This window comes from Diabrotica virgifera, chromosome 1 (genome assembly GCF_917563875.1).
Source record: "Diabrotica virgifera virgifera chromosome 1, PGI_DIABVI_V3a".
Lineage (NCBI taxonomy): Eukaryota > Metazoa > Arthropoda > Insecta > Coleoptera > Chrysomelidae > Diabrotica > Diabrotica virgifera.
In genome coordinates this window covers 63890994-63906116 of record NC_065443.1, presented here as the reverse complement: position 1 = coordinate 63906116, position 15123 = coordinate 63890994, and the positions used below count along the sequence as shown (strand labels likewise).

Genomic DNA, 15123 nt, shown 5'->3' with positions numbered 1-15123 from the left:
AGAGCGTATCAACCTATTCAGCTCCCTTCTGTGCACGATATTCATTTTCCATTTGTAGCACTTCATCAGCGTTTCCTTGCACGCTGTACCGTTCGACGCAGTGCCACACATTCCGACCTACCATTCGCAATCTCAGCATTCCACCAGTTAGGCATTATCCTTACCCTTTGTGGAGCTACCTTACTGATCCTCACTGCACTTTTCACAACTTGTTCTAGTCCCTCCGCCGAGGGCGGAAAGTTTCGAACCAATTCCAGCTATTGGTTGCGAACAGCCTGCGAACAGGAGCTGTTCGCAAGATGGTTCCTCCCAACGTGGAAGTCTTAAGAATTAAAAAAAAAATTTACATTCAAATTAACTAAATGTTAATACGACATATAAAAAATAAAAAACTTTAATAATGAAGTCTATACAGGGTGTTTCATTAATAATTGTCCTTATAGTAACTGGAGAAACCTTAGCATAAAATACGAAGATTTAACTTAAAACCCTTAAATAAAATGTGGCTCCTTACTGAGTTACAGGGTGTTTTATCTAAAAATTTAAAAACCATTTTTGCTCAGCATTTTAAAACTATTTGACGTATCCTTTTCATAATTGGCAGGAAGTATAGGTACTGTACAAACTACTAAATTATGTTAAACAAACGTTTCTGGCTATTACCAGAGGCGTACGACAGGGGAAAGTGAATGGTTGACCCTTTCCAAATTCTACGCCACTGGCGGAATTGCTATTTTAATTCAATTTTTGGATTCTCTAATACTTTCTATGAAAATAATATACTCCTCATTCGTAACGATAAAGTCATTAGTTTTCGAGATCTTTGAAGTTAAAAATGAAAAGACACGGTTATTTTGATTAGTTTATTGTGTCGCTTCATTTTTAATTTCAAATATCTCGAAAACTAATAATTTTATCGTTACGAATGAAGAGTATATTATTTACTTAAAAAGTATTGGAGAATCAAAAAATTACACTAAAATAGCAATTTCGTCAGTGGCGTAGAATTTGGGAAGGGTCAACCAGACTTTATCCCCTGTCGTACCCCTCTGGTAGTAGCTAGAAACGTTTATTTATCTTAATTTAGTAGGATGTACAGTACTTACACTTTCTGCCAAGTATGATAAGAATATGCCAAATAGTTTTAAAGTACTGGGTACAAATAATTTTTAAATTTTATTCAGATGAATCATAATATCATAAATTAATCAAAATAACTGGTATCCGGTTTCATATTTAACTTCAAATATCTCGAAAACTAATGACTTTATCGTTACCAATGAAGAGTATGTTATTTACGTAGAAAGTATTGGAGAATCTAAAAATGGCACTAAAATTGTAATTTCTCCAGTGGCGTAGAATTTGAGAAGGATCAACCATTCACTATCCCCTGTCGCACGCCTCTGGTAGCAGCTAGAAACGTTTGTTTATCATAATTTAGTAGGGTGTATAGTAGTCGCACTTTCTGCCAAGTATGAAAATTATACGTTGAATATTGTCAAAATGCTGAGCAAAAATAGTTTTTTAATTTTTAGGTAAAACACCCTGTAACTCAGTAAGTAACCACATTTTATTTAAGTGTTTTAGGTTAAATCTTCGTATTTTGTGCTAAGGTTTCTCCAGTTACTATATGGACAATTATTAATGAAACACCCTGTAGAACCATAAAAATGTAAACTAGTAGATTCTTCCTCCTTACTGGTCTTGGCAGTTTTGTCTTTGCTCCTGTATTTTTAAGCTGATGATGGCTCGTAAAGAGCCGAAACGCGTCCTTATATGACCATTTTATTAATATATACATATGTGGTACTTCTTTCGAGTTTTGTACTTCCTTATAAATATATTTACTAAAACAACTAATATTATATTCTTTCTGCGCACACATTATTTGCGCTACATAACTTAAAAGATTTAACATGCGACTAACACCATACTATCTGTGTGCGCATGCGCGCATAATAATAAAAATTCACTCTCAATCGCTCCTAAAAAGAAGTATAACTTCAAAAGGTTATGAAATAGGGGAAAACAAAAACACAGGACAACTTCAAACATATTTACTATACACATAAAAATTATAAATAGTACACTTACGCTGAGAGTATATTATTATAAATATTAGTAGTACATCTAATACTGATACAAATTCGGTACTAAACTTTTGGTCCCAGAGTAGTTCAGTACTAAAAGTACTGAACATGGGTATTTGAATCTCAGACATTTATTATCTAATATACCTACTAATAACCATAAAAACCCGTATAATTAATATTATTGTTTGGCATAATGTGGCATAAAATGTATGAAATATAGTTACTATTGAAAATAGATTTATTATAAAAAGTAAAATATCCATTATTTTGTTAACATAATATTTATGCTGACAATAACTAATAAAATTTAACAAAAATACGATAAGGAGTACAGTCAATGCCCCAAGACAATGTTTTATTAGTATAGTACAAACGGAATTCGGTCAGAATCTGCAGCCATTATTTAAGCTTTTAATCCCTGAGTCATATTACCGAAAACAGCGATGAATGGAAATATAAAGGTTATGAATTATAAACTCACAATAAGTTTTACGAACGTAATTGTTCAACAGACGAGGATTTACGAAGAAAAAATAACGTTTAGTCTGCTAATCACTTTACCCGAATTGAAAACATTGCGTTCTTCACACAATGTTGCCAAACTGCATTTTTTTATTTTCGGTTTAAATTATCTAGCCGAATTACGAGTCTACTATACACCTTCTTACACCATCACGGCAATCACAATTTCATTCCTTATTAACTTATAGGAAAATAAATAGACCTACAGTTTATAAGCCCATTCATGTTTCTTTCTGCTTGACAATTTTCGCCGCATAGTACACCAACTTGTTTCTTAGTTCGGAAGTCATTCGGTACTTCAATGATATGTACGCTATGATTCTAAACAGGACAGTGTAACCCAATATGTAAGCAAACTGATGGAGTGGTACATTTTGGCTCATTCCCATGTCTTCTAATAACTTTTCTGGATTCCTAAAAAATCATAAGGTTTTAGTCTTATTATTTTGAGAAGGCGAAACAAAGGTATAAAGGTCGGTTAACGTCAATTTAGTTGTAGAAAAGTGACATAGTTAAGTTAAATATGATACATCACACCAATTCGACGATTATAACTTAACTACAGGATAACTTTACGTTACATATATTTAACGTGAGTGATTAATCACAGGGCTGATTATCTATCATTATTTTTGAATTGAAATATTTTTCAAATATTTTCCGAACTTTACCAAGCTGCAGACGGGGATTGTGAATTGCAACGTTTAGAATTCCTTATCTTTGTCTTCACTGCAGCATCCAGCTGGCTTGCAAATTGTAGAAGCCTTAGATGTGTCACCAGGGAAATGGACCAATAAGTTTTCAATTTAAAAATCTTTTAGTAATATTTTTAATATTTTTCAATATCATTAACGTTGCTATTAGGATTGAAAACTTTACCTTTGAAATATTTTTATAAATTATAATAAAACACGAATCAATGTATGGGTACTTAATTGAGATGACGAAAAATTAAAAATTAATAATAAATTTTTTTAGGATGCATGTTTAAATAAATGTGACTGACTGGTCGAGAATACTCAATATTGTTTTAGTTTTTGATATATCTACAAAAACTTGCGGTCTGTTGCACAGCCCTGCTTTTAGCTGGTTTGATATACGTAATACAGATCCGATTCTTACTAACATTGGCGCCTGTATACTTACTTACAATTGAATCCAATAATGTAAATTTTCATAAAACAGAAAGAAGGATACATTGTTATCGCGATTTATCAGATCATTGCTTATTTCAGTTTCAAAATGCATTGTCTTTACTTAATTTTGATGAAGTGTATAGTCAAAATGACATAAATTTGACCATGAACGAGTTTGTAGATATAATTTCTTTTAACATGAATGTTTATTGTCCTTTGAAAACACGGAGAAGTAGTACTAAAAACCGTAAAAATAAATGGGTAACCGCAGAAGTAAAGAAAGCCGGTCATCATGTAAAAAATGTATATTGCTTATCTAAAAAACTTCAAAATAATAATTCTCAAAAGGCATATAAAGAAGCCAAAAGAAATTATAATAAACTTATTAAAAATGCAAAAAAGCAATTTAATGAACAGCTTATCATACAATCAGATAACACATCTAAAACAACATGGAATTTGGTAAATAAAGCAACAGGTAGAAAACAAAAAAAATGTAATATAACTCTCAGCTCTGACGGTGGCGATATTACATCTTCTGAGGATATCGCTAATGTTTTTGCTGAATAGTTTGCAACTGTAACTGAAAATAATCTTAAATCATATTTTGGCTTGTCTAGATCTACAAAATGTACTTGTTCTAAAATTTCGGACAAAACTTTTTTCTTTACACCCGTTACATATCAAGACGTTGAAGACGCAATTATAAATCTTAAAAACAAGTCCAGTACTGGTTTGGACAATATATCCACAAAAGTCGTAAAATCGGGAATATTTTCCCTATCTGCTCCTTCGAGCTACTTAATTAATTTATCGTTTGCTAATGGCAAATTTCCTGACGCACTTAAAAGCGCAAGAGTTATTCCAATACACAAAAAAAAAAGATCCAGGATTAATTTCGAATTATAGACCGGTAGCAATGCTGAGCGTTTTATCAAAAATTTTTGAAAAGGTTGTATATAATAAAATGGTTTGTTTTCTCGACAAATTCGATATTATATCCCCGCATCAACATGGGTTTAGGTCAAAGAAGTCAACGTTGACTGCTGCATGTCATTTTTTTAATTATATATACACAGATCTTGACAGGGGAAGGCATGTGGCAGGTCTCTTTTTTGATTTGTCCCGTGCCTTTGATTGTCTGTATTTTAATTTTATTAAAAATAAATTTTACAACCTAGGTTTCAGAGGAGATTTCTTGGACTGGATAGTAGACTATTTGAGCAATAGAAAAATGTTAGTTTCATATCAGAATTCTGCTTCGACAGTTTTTCAATATTGATAAAGGAGTCCCTTAAGGATCTGTTTTAGGACCGCTTATATTTATTCTTTTTATGAATGATCTTCCTGATTACATTAAATCTCGAGTTATTACTATTTACGCAGATGATACTGCACTAGCGATCTCTGCGCCTAGTAAAGAGGAACTTATATTATTATCCAACGGTGTTTTTAGGTCATTTGTAGATTGGTCCAAAGCAAATGGATTAATAGTAAACGTTGATAAAACTCAATTTTTATATTTTAATTCCCAAAATGTTCTTAGCAATGTATACTCATTATCATTTAAATTTGACGATATACTTATTTCGTCAGTTACAACAACAACATTTTTAGGTTTAAATATAGATTGCCGTTTGAGATGGACTGAACAAGTCAATGCAATAAATACAAAATTAAATAAATCGTTTTATGCTATTTCTAGAATAAAAGATACTATGCCGATATCAGCACTGATCAATATCTATTACGGCCTTGTTTACAGTCATATGAGTTACAACATAATACTATGGGGAAATTCTATTGACAGTTGTAAAATTTTTGTAACTCAGAAAAAAATTATTCGAAAAATATTCGGTCTAAAATTTCGGGAAACTTGTAAACCAACGTTTATAAAATACAAAATCATGCCATTCTATAGTCTGTACATTTACCACACTCTTCTGTTTGTCAAAGAAAATTTCAATCAATTTGAAACTAATGCTCATCGACATGATTACCATACAAGAAATTCTAATAAGCTCCGAATACCCCAGTTTAAAACATCAAGATTAGAAAATAGTTTTAAATTTATGGGAATGAAATTGTACAATAAACTTCCCGATGAAATGTAGGAGATTGCTAGTTTTAACAGTTACAAAAATAAAATCAAACATTTATTATTAGCCAAATGCTACTATTCAGTCAAAGAATTCCTTGACGATAGCCTATAAACTATTTTAAACTATTTTATTTTTTATGTATAAATTGTTTTGTATATGTCTAAATATGTTATTTTATATATATGTTATCACGTGTTAGGTACCTATATAAAATTTTGTAGCTGAACCATGTTAGCTTGTAACAGTTATATTACTGTTCTACAATGTAAAATCATGTAAATGACCTGTCCTATACATTTGTAAAAATGTCTTGAAAGGATCAATAAATATTTCTATTTCTATTCTATTTCTATAGCCTGTATACTTTACTATAAATGCAATATTTCAGATCTATACAGACTTATTCAAACAACACAAACAAAACCTGCCTCCTGTGCCGATGAGAACTTGATAAAATGGAACAGGAAGGAATTAAAGGTTTCAATATCTATTTCCATCACTTCTCTTCCTTAAGTTAATGGGCATAGTTTATCAGTTAGTAAAGACAACTGAATGAATACTTTGTTCAAAGACCACCCCTCTAATGGAGCCACTTGGAAAGGCCGGAAAATATTAACAGAGTTGTAACAAAAACCATTATATCATTACGTCTTAAAAACGCTTGAATAAACAAAAATGCAAAATTTTTATGTAATTCATGTACCGTTAGCTTCCTTAAATGCGATAAAAATAATCTAAGTTCTATCCAAATTCAATTGAAAATGGAAGTCTCGAGCTTATCGGTGATATCTGAGAAACTCATAGACGTACGAAATTTAGTTTTTCTAGAAATGTAGTTCAAAGAACGGCATACGATATTAATAAAGAAAACAAAGTTCCAGCATTAGAATTAGTGCACAGTTAATTACAAAGCTACAGTTGTTATTCTTATCAATTCTTCCAATGAATCCAATGCGGATTTACGTACGAAAAATGCATACTCAATATGTGAAAGGCTATAACGGAATCAACCCGTATTGTAGTACGTTTTAACGGTAAAATATTGCAAAACCTCTAAATTTTAAAGAACCGCTTGGATTGACATTAAATTTGGCATACACATAGCTAACAAGTCAAAGAAAAAAAGTAATATTGTGCCGATATGTGCTTTTGCCCTGGAGGTGTTTTCACCCCCTCTTGGGGGTGAAAAAATATTCGTCCAAAGAAAGTCAGGAAATGGATAAACTGGCTAATTTTAAGTAACTTTTGTTCTATAGAGTTTTTTCACTAAGTCAATACTTTTGGAGTTATTTGGCAGTGAATATGTTCATTTTTTCAACAAAATAACCACGCTTTTAGACGGTTTTTCGTAAATATCTCAAATAGTAAATATTTTGTCGAAAAAACATTCTGAGCAAAAATATAGCCTGTAAAAATTTTTAAAAAATGGTATATATATCACGTCTCTACACCTAGTAGAAGCAGCGTTATAGCTAATGAAAAATAGGTTCATACTCATCAAATTCCAAATGGAATACAACTTATTTAAAGTGTTTAAAAAAAGCTTTATTTTTGTCTTATAAAAAAAATTTCTAGCATCAAAATTAAACAAGTTACGCTCAAAATAAAGTTAGTCCCTTTTGGTTTTGGTAAAAAAATCGAGAAAATCACCCCCTAATTAGTATCTTAAATGAACTTAATCGTTACGACTTCACAAGTTTCTTGACTCGTGTATATATTGTTTATATGACCTGTAAGTTTCATCGGTTTAAAGTCCTTATTATTGAAAGGGCTGTAGTTAAAAGGGGTTGAACGAGTCACTGATCACGAATGTATGCAAATTTAGAAACATAAAATCTTGATCAATTTTTGTCTAACAGAAAAACAAAAAAATACATAATATTCAGAAAAGCAAATCTGACTTTTTTGTTTTTCGAGATTTTTGGTATCTCTAACAATTTTAAAGTTATTTTGAAAAAAACATATTTTTCAAAATTTAAATTTTTAAAAATTTTACTTTGAAACCAAATTTTTTCAAAAATAAGCACTTTGATTCGATGAAACTTACATATCATATAAACACAACATAAGTAAAATATTTTGTGAAGCGGCAACGATTAATTTCATTTAAGTTGCTAATTAGGGGGTGGTCTTCCCGATTTTTTTTTGCAAAAACAATATGGACCAACTTTATTTTGAGCGTAACTTGCTTAAATTTAACGCTAGAAACTTTTTGTAAAAACAAAAATAAAGATTTTTTTAAACACTTTAAAAAAGTTATAATGAGTTTTCCCAAAAAAGTGCTTAATTTTTTGGATATTTCACGTCGAAATATTCTATTTGAAATTTGGTGAACATGAATCTATTTTTCATTGGCTATAACTCTGGTTCTACGAGATGCAGAGACCTAACGCGTACACTATTTTTTTTACTTTTTTATAGGCTATATTTTTGCTAAGAACGTTTTTTTTTCCACAAAATACTTACTTTTTGAGTTATTTGCGAAAAATCGTCTAAAAATGTGGTTATTTTGTTGAAAAATGAACATATTCACTCGCAAATAACTCGAAAAGTGTTGACTTGGCGAAAAAGCTCTATAGAACAAAAGTTACTTACAATTAGTCAGTTTACCCATTTCCGGACTTATTTTGGACATATATTTTTTCACCCCCGATAGGGGGTGAAAATTACCCCCAGGGCAAAAGCACACATCGGTACAATATCACTTTTTTTCTTTGACACATAAGCTATACGTATGCCAAATTTCATGTCAATCCAAGCGGTTCTTTAAAATTTAGAGCAAAAACCGTGAAAGAATGGACTATTGTGACTCTTCGTCAAATTGATTTAAGAAATATTAAAAATTAGCGCGAATCAGGCAGGAACATTTATTAAGACGTTTTCTCCGACAAATACCATTTTAACGTTCAAGATATTTTTAATACGAATCTCCAGGTCTGTAAAGGAACCAAAAGAAATTTAAAAAAGCAAAAAACGACTATGAAGACATAAAGTAAAAAAGTATGTGTCATTTTTAAACTTTCTAGTAAATATAGTTTTTCTTTATAATACATGGTTTTTTACTGGCATCTTAATATTTTATAAAAAATTAAAATATGTTCCGTTTGACTGACCTGCAAAATTAGAAAATTAGATCTATAAGGGTTGGCATGGCACTTATGGTATGTTAAACAGTAAATGGTTCAATTAGTTACCACTATAAACAGCCCGGATTAACCGATAATAGTATAAAAGGCCCGGTTTCAGGTAAAATTTATTTTAGGCTTTATTATGGGAGTACCGTCTAGTCAGTGTTAATTGCAAAATACCAACTCTGTCTACCTCGGTGGCTTATCGCTCCGGGTGGGTCTTAACAATGGACCAGGTCAGATAAATTTAATAATATTTACGACCGCACTAATTAAACTCAAACCAATTACTGTTTAACAAACCATACATCTAGCTCTATCTATCAACATATGAACTGTAAAAGTCTATGACACTTTGATCTTTATTTACGTTAAAGGTATTGACACAGATACATACCTAATAACAAATTTTCTTAATTTTTGGCACTTACAACTTTCTTTACTTCAGGTCTTCAATTACTGACTGCTTCACTGTTCTGTAATAGCAGCTATCTTAATTTGTATATGGTCGATTAGGCATACACAGAATACCACATAAAAAACGCGCCGGAAATCTACCTCAGGATGGTGTGAAAACGAGTTTATTTTTGTTTTATTTCATTTACGTGAAATCATTTAATGTTACAAATCAATATCTATAAAGACAAGTTAATTTATATTCATCAAATTAAGTACTCTAGAAAAACTTTCTCTAATCTAGCGCTCTAATCAAATTAAGTACTCTAGCGCATTTCACACGCCTATGCGTTTCTCATATATCACCGATAAGCTCGAGACTTCACCGATAAGTTCCATTAGCAGCATGTGACCAAATTTTTAACAGCTGCTAAGGGAATACCTGAAAAATAAAATATTTTGTAGGTATATATCTTACTTGTAGTGACAATATATGTCGTTGCAATCCATTTCTGCTCTGTCGTTTAAAAGCGTCGATGATATTCCTACCAGGCCATATCGTACATAACTTAAAGACATGAATGCTTTCATCACTGGTTCGATGCCATCTTTATAACCCATTCCGTACACGGACAAAGCCAAGAGAATAGCTAACCAGCATGGAGCAACCACAGATCCGCTCTAAAAAAATTAGAGAAGAAAAATTTAGAGGTTTTAAATATATGAATTTTGAAAAACAGAAATGTTTTGAATAAAAATGATCCAAACAAGCTTACAACTGCAATCAAAAATATGTTTATGTCATACGTTAGAATATGTTGTCTTAATATATTCTAAATATATTAATACAAATATATTTGTAACGGAAATATTCTAAGGGTTTCAAAGATTTTGTTAAAGCGAGGAAAGTATGCATATTTTAAAAGGCTGTAGCTCTCTTAAGAATCATTCGTGAATAAGTCCAGAAACAATAGAAAAAATAGTTCTACAAGTTTAATTAACTTCCTTGTACAACATTAAAGATAAACTATACACAGTGAGGGGCAAAATGATGGAATATATTGTCAAATCAGGTCAATTTTTATTTTTATATTATAATTTTTTTGGCATATAATATATCACACTAATGTAGCATTCATTCTCCATTTTATACGTATTTGAATTTCCAGATCTCTATACTTGGTGATTTTTTCGTTTATAATTAATGTTGCTGGCCTTTTTAATTTATTGACTATTATTAGATCTGGTCGATTATGTGTCATTCTCAAGCATACTTTTAGGAACGTATTGATAATATGGAACATTGTTGGTTTGGAGAAGTCCCAGTTTATGCAGCTCTCTTGATGAAGGATCTTGTAGATGCCGTTCATTATAATATTCAGTCAGTTGCAGCGAATGTTTGGCAGCTGCTTGATACTATATTGGGTAACGGTACCAAAGTTATTTGAAATTTCGATCCAGTTTACATTTGTAACACTTTCGTTAGACCCTGTATGTCATAATCGTTGAGACCGCGTTTTGCGTGGAATTGGATCTGTGAGTTCTTTTCGTTCTCACAGTGATTGAGTCGATAAATTCTTATTTCCTCACATGATGTGTGTTTTGTCGATTGTACGGTTCTCATGATTTTTAGCAGTGAATTGGATCATCCGATATTGTTTTGTATACGTTATCTTTTGCCGTCAAAGAAATTAGAGTCATAAATCTTTCGGTAAATTGTTTTTACCGACAGAGAGTCCGAGTTTTATTTATTTTAGAGCCGAATGTTATAACACATAATATAATAAATAAATTCCAAAGCATTGATAAAATCCTCAAGTGTCTGAGTTCTCAAAATTTGGCCGTTATAATAGAGTCAGCGATTTCGGTGAGAACCAGAGATCTGTTTATGGAAAATAAGCGTTTTTTATTGGTTAGGAAGAAAGATTACCGCCTCTTATTATCATTTTCTCGCTATCTTATTGGCAGACGAAATTTTTGGTTTATTTCTATTGGATAAACGATCTGATGTTGGTAGAATGGGAGGTAACTTCTTTTTTTTAAGAGGGAATCCGGGTTTGAAGGAGAACTAAAAAAGTTAGTTCTGTTAGGGCCGTCATGGAGTTAAGTTTTGTTTGGCAGAAAATTCTGACATAGGATATAGCCGTCATCAAGTGAAGTTTAGTTTTGAGTTGCAGTTAGTTTCCAGTGAAGTTAAAATGTAGTTACAAGTTTTTCCGGCCGGCTGGCTAAAGTTATGAGAGTTTGGCTCAGCCCGGCGACACATGGCGGACAGAGTACGTGAATTCCGGCAATTTTCGCTGCTATTAGGCGATTGTCGATATTGTTTACCACTTTTGGTATCAGTTTTTTTACATGCAAGCAGAAGTTAAGAAGTTTTCTTTTGATGTTACTAGTCCGACACCCCAGTTAAAGCCTAAAGTTTGGTAGTATTTTTTGATTCCGTTAATGAACTAGATAACAAATTCTTTTTTTAAATATTTTTGTTCGAGTAAGTGCTAATTTACTTTGACAATGCTGAATTTTTCTATAAAAGTTGTTTGATGAACTATGGAGTTTTTTTATGAACTATGGAGTTTTTTTTAATGAACTATGGATAACCTGATGTACTTTTGTTGTATCAATTTAGTGACTTTAGTGAAGGGAAATCGCGCTTTGGACTTAACAACCACCAAGAAAAATCAGAACTGATAAAACGGACCGCGTTATGTAATAGCGGATTAAGCGCCAAAATGTAGTTTTGAGATAAATCGGTTTAAAGATTTTAAATTTGTTTTTGGTACTATTTCTAAAATATAGTACTGACATGTTTCATATTTAATATATTAATGCAAATGTAAATAGACTTTTACATGTGTTTAAAATTTTTAAAAAATAATTTATCTTTTAAAAGTTATTCGATCAAATGTCGCTTAATTCGTTAATGATTTTTTAAGATATGCATGAGTTAAGATCCGAATACCGGATTAAGAGACATATTTGGCGCTTAATCTGATGTTTCCTGACAAAGGATGTCTTTTAATTCGATATCTTAAACGTTAGTAAATATGTTATGTTTTGTAATAAAGAATTAACCGACTATTCGTGGCGCTTGATTCGTTATTACACTTACAAAGATGCGAATTTTTGTTTATGACAATGGATTATGTACCATTATTGGCGTTTAGTTCGATATTACAAATCCTAGTGTGAGATTTTTTTTAATAAAATAAAAAATGTCGCTTAATACAGGCATTTAAAAACAGCTTTTTTTTAATTTTTTTACAAAAAACATAATTTTAAACATAGATTTGCACCCTAGCTGCAAGATGGCACTATTATCTCGATTTTTGACTTTTGGCGGTTAATCCGTTATTACATAACGCGGTCCTAAACAAGGTATATTTTGTAAACTTTCTATTTTATTTTTTTGGTAATCACGATCTCTATTTGTAGACCGTAAGAGAAAGATCACAAATTTAGATTCTTTTTTTTTTGTTTTAATAAATAATGTTTAATTTGCTAAATACAATCTTATTATTTCTCTTTTCCTTCTCTCTTGTATCGCAAGAACAATAAAGAATTGGCTGAGTATATAATATAGAGTAAGATAAGGTAAGTTACGTTATAAGTATTTTGTATATGGTGTATATTCTGTGTGACTGGTTTTTTTGTTTTATTTTGATTTAGCTATCTATCTTTCCTTTATCATTTCTATTTTTTTGTATAATTTTTGGTTCCCTTAAGGTAACCAGTGGCGCCCAATATTTTATTTTTTAATTTGACATCCTTATTTTGATTTTTCTATTTTTTTTTCATTTCTAAGCTAATAAGAGTATACTAACAACATCCCTTAACGAACCACCCTACATCTCTTCCAATTCTGAGCTACTAGGCCATGTCCTTCATTGTGTAACATCCCCTAATATGACATAACAACATCTTGTCAAAATTTTATTCCCTTTTCATGTTATATACAAATGTCACCCTCTTTCGGGGCATGTTACAATTGTCGACATGGTCTTGGCTAACTTCATTGGAACATCACCCATGTAATTGATATTATCGCCCTTAATGAACATTATTATCATTATGATTAATAATAACATGGTTATTTATACAGGGAGACCAAATAATATTTAATTTTTGAATTAAATTAATTTACACAACAAGAAGAATGTATGTAATTTATTTAAAAAAGACAGTTTAAGATTTAATTTCAGAGAAAACCACTATATGTTTATTTACATTTTGTCCTCTTGATCTGCTCAGAACAGTCGTGGTGAATACTTTAAATACATCCACCAAACCGGACAACAGTAATAATAGAAAAATAGAAACTTTGAACAAATGGTACAAATTGAAAAGACAAACGGCGTACGATTTTTTCTGGACGAGTATAGTTATGTTTTTTGAAATAGTCTTACCAGTATACCACAATTGGATCCAATTGCATATCCTAATCCCTGAGAACAAAATCCGACGTTGATGGCGATCATAGTAAACATTAAGAATCGTTGCCATTCTATTGGTTGACCCGTCATGAAAAATACTATTGATATGAATATCATTCCATAACCAACCTAAAAAAATACTGATTATAGTAATAACTTAACATAAGTACCTACATAAGTAAATTTTAACTTATAATATTTTATAACAAGGTCAACAAAAAAAAGTTGAGTCTGTTAGGTATTTAGTAAATATTTTCTGTTTGTATACATAGACAATTAAGCAAAAACTTCATAAATAATAAATAAAGTTTGCTTTTGTACCTTTAGATAATGAAAAATAAATATACGGTCTTTTTGCAGATTTTTTAAGGAGCCGTTGCATTTAAGATGCCAGACTGACATGGTAGTGTGCGCGTTAGCATTGCAATAGAATAACATATTTTATGTATCTCAAGGCCTAAAAATGTCTTCCTAAATGTGTAAAAATGACGTTGGCTCTTTTTGCTATATTTGTGGCGAAGTAATTAAAGTGGGAGCCAAAAAATTTTGTTTGGCAGCTCTACAAGAAGCTTGAGATAGTTGTTCTTCGCACTGGAAATAGATTTCCATCTCTTCCTCGACCTCATTCTGTAATTATCAAAGAAAATTAGGAGAGAATTAAAATGGTGCTTCAAGTTTTGAAATAATGAAGAGTACGTCTGGCCAGTAATAGGGGATTTCAAAATGGTTCGTTTCTAGTGCAAGTGCAAGGCGGATACACTAAATATCCAATTTATCTTTGTTGATGGTATAGTAGAGCCGATATACTTCACTACCAGGAGCACTCGTGGTCTCACCGGAGCGAGTTTTAAATGTGGAGTCCCATCATGCTTGAATGCCTCCATTGCACATAAAATTAAGTCTTATGAAACAGTTCGTAAACGCTCTTCGTCAAGATTCTGAGGCCTTTCAATTTTTAAGACAATTTTTCCAAAACTGTCAGAGTCTGACAATTACAAAGAGCTTATTTCTAATATGCTTGACAGCTTCAAAGTCATGGGTTGCAGAATGTCTCTTAAATTACACATGCCACATGCTCACTTGGATAAATTAAAAAAAAAACTTAGGTGCATATTCAGAAGAGCAAAGGGAACGCTTTCACCAAGATGTAATGAACTTCTAACAACTATATCAAGGAGAATATAATGAGAACATGATGAGTAACTACGTGTGTGGGCTCCTACGAGACGGTCCTTGTTCACTTTGTTGAAAACTATCCATTTTTACAGTTTTTTTGTATTCTTTTTCGTATTTATGGATTTCTCATAAGCCGT

The 15123-nt window shown here is 31.4% G+C and overlaps 1 protein-coding gene across 1 annotated transcript in view; it reads right to left on the bottom strand.

Moving 5' to 3' along the window:
• Positions 1-2043: 2043 nt before the first annotated feature.
• LOC114334616 (ATP-binding cassette subfamily G member 4-like) overlaps positions 2044-15123 on the bottom strand; it is a 293193-nt gene continuing 280113 nt past the window's right edge. The window contains exons 10-12 of the mRNA XM_028284693.2: positions 13784-13939; positions 9856-10058; positions 2044-3029 (exon numbers count right to left, since the gene is read on the bottom strand). Coding sequence (XP_028140494.2) covers positions 2837-3029; positions 9856-10058; positions 13784-13939 — 552 coding nt within the window. The 3' untranslated portion in view covers positions 2044-2836. The remainder of the gene's footprint in view (positions 3030-9855; positions 10059-13783; positions 13940-15123) is intronic.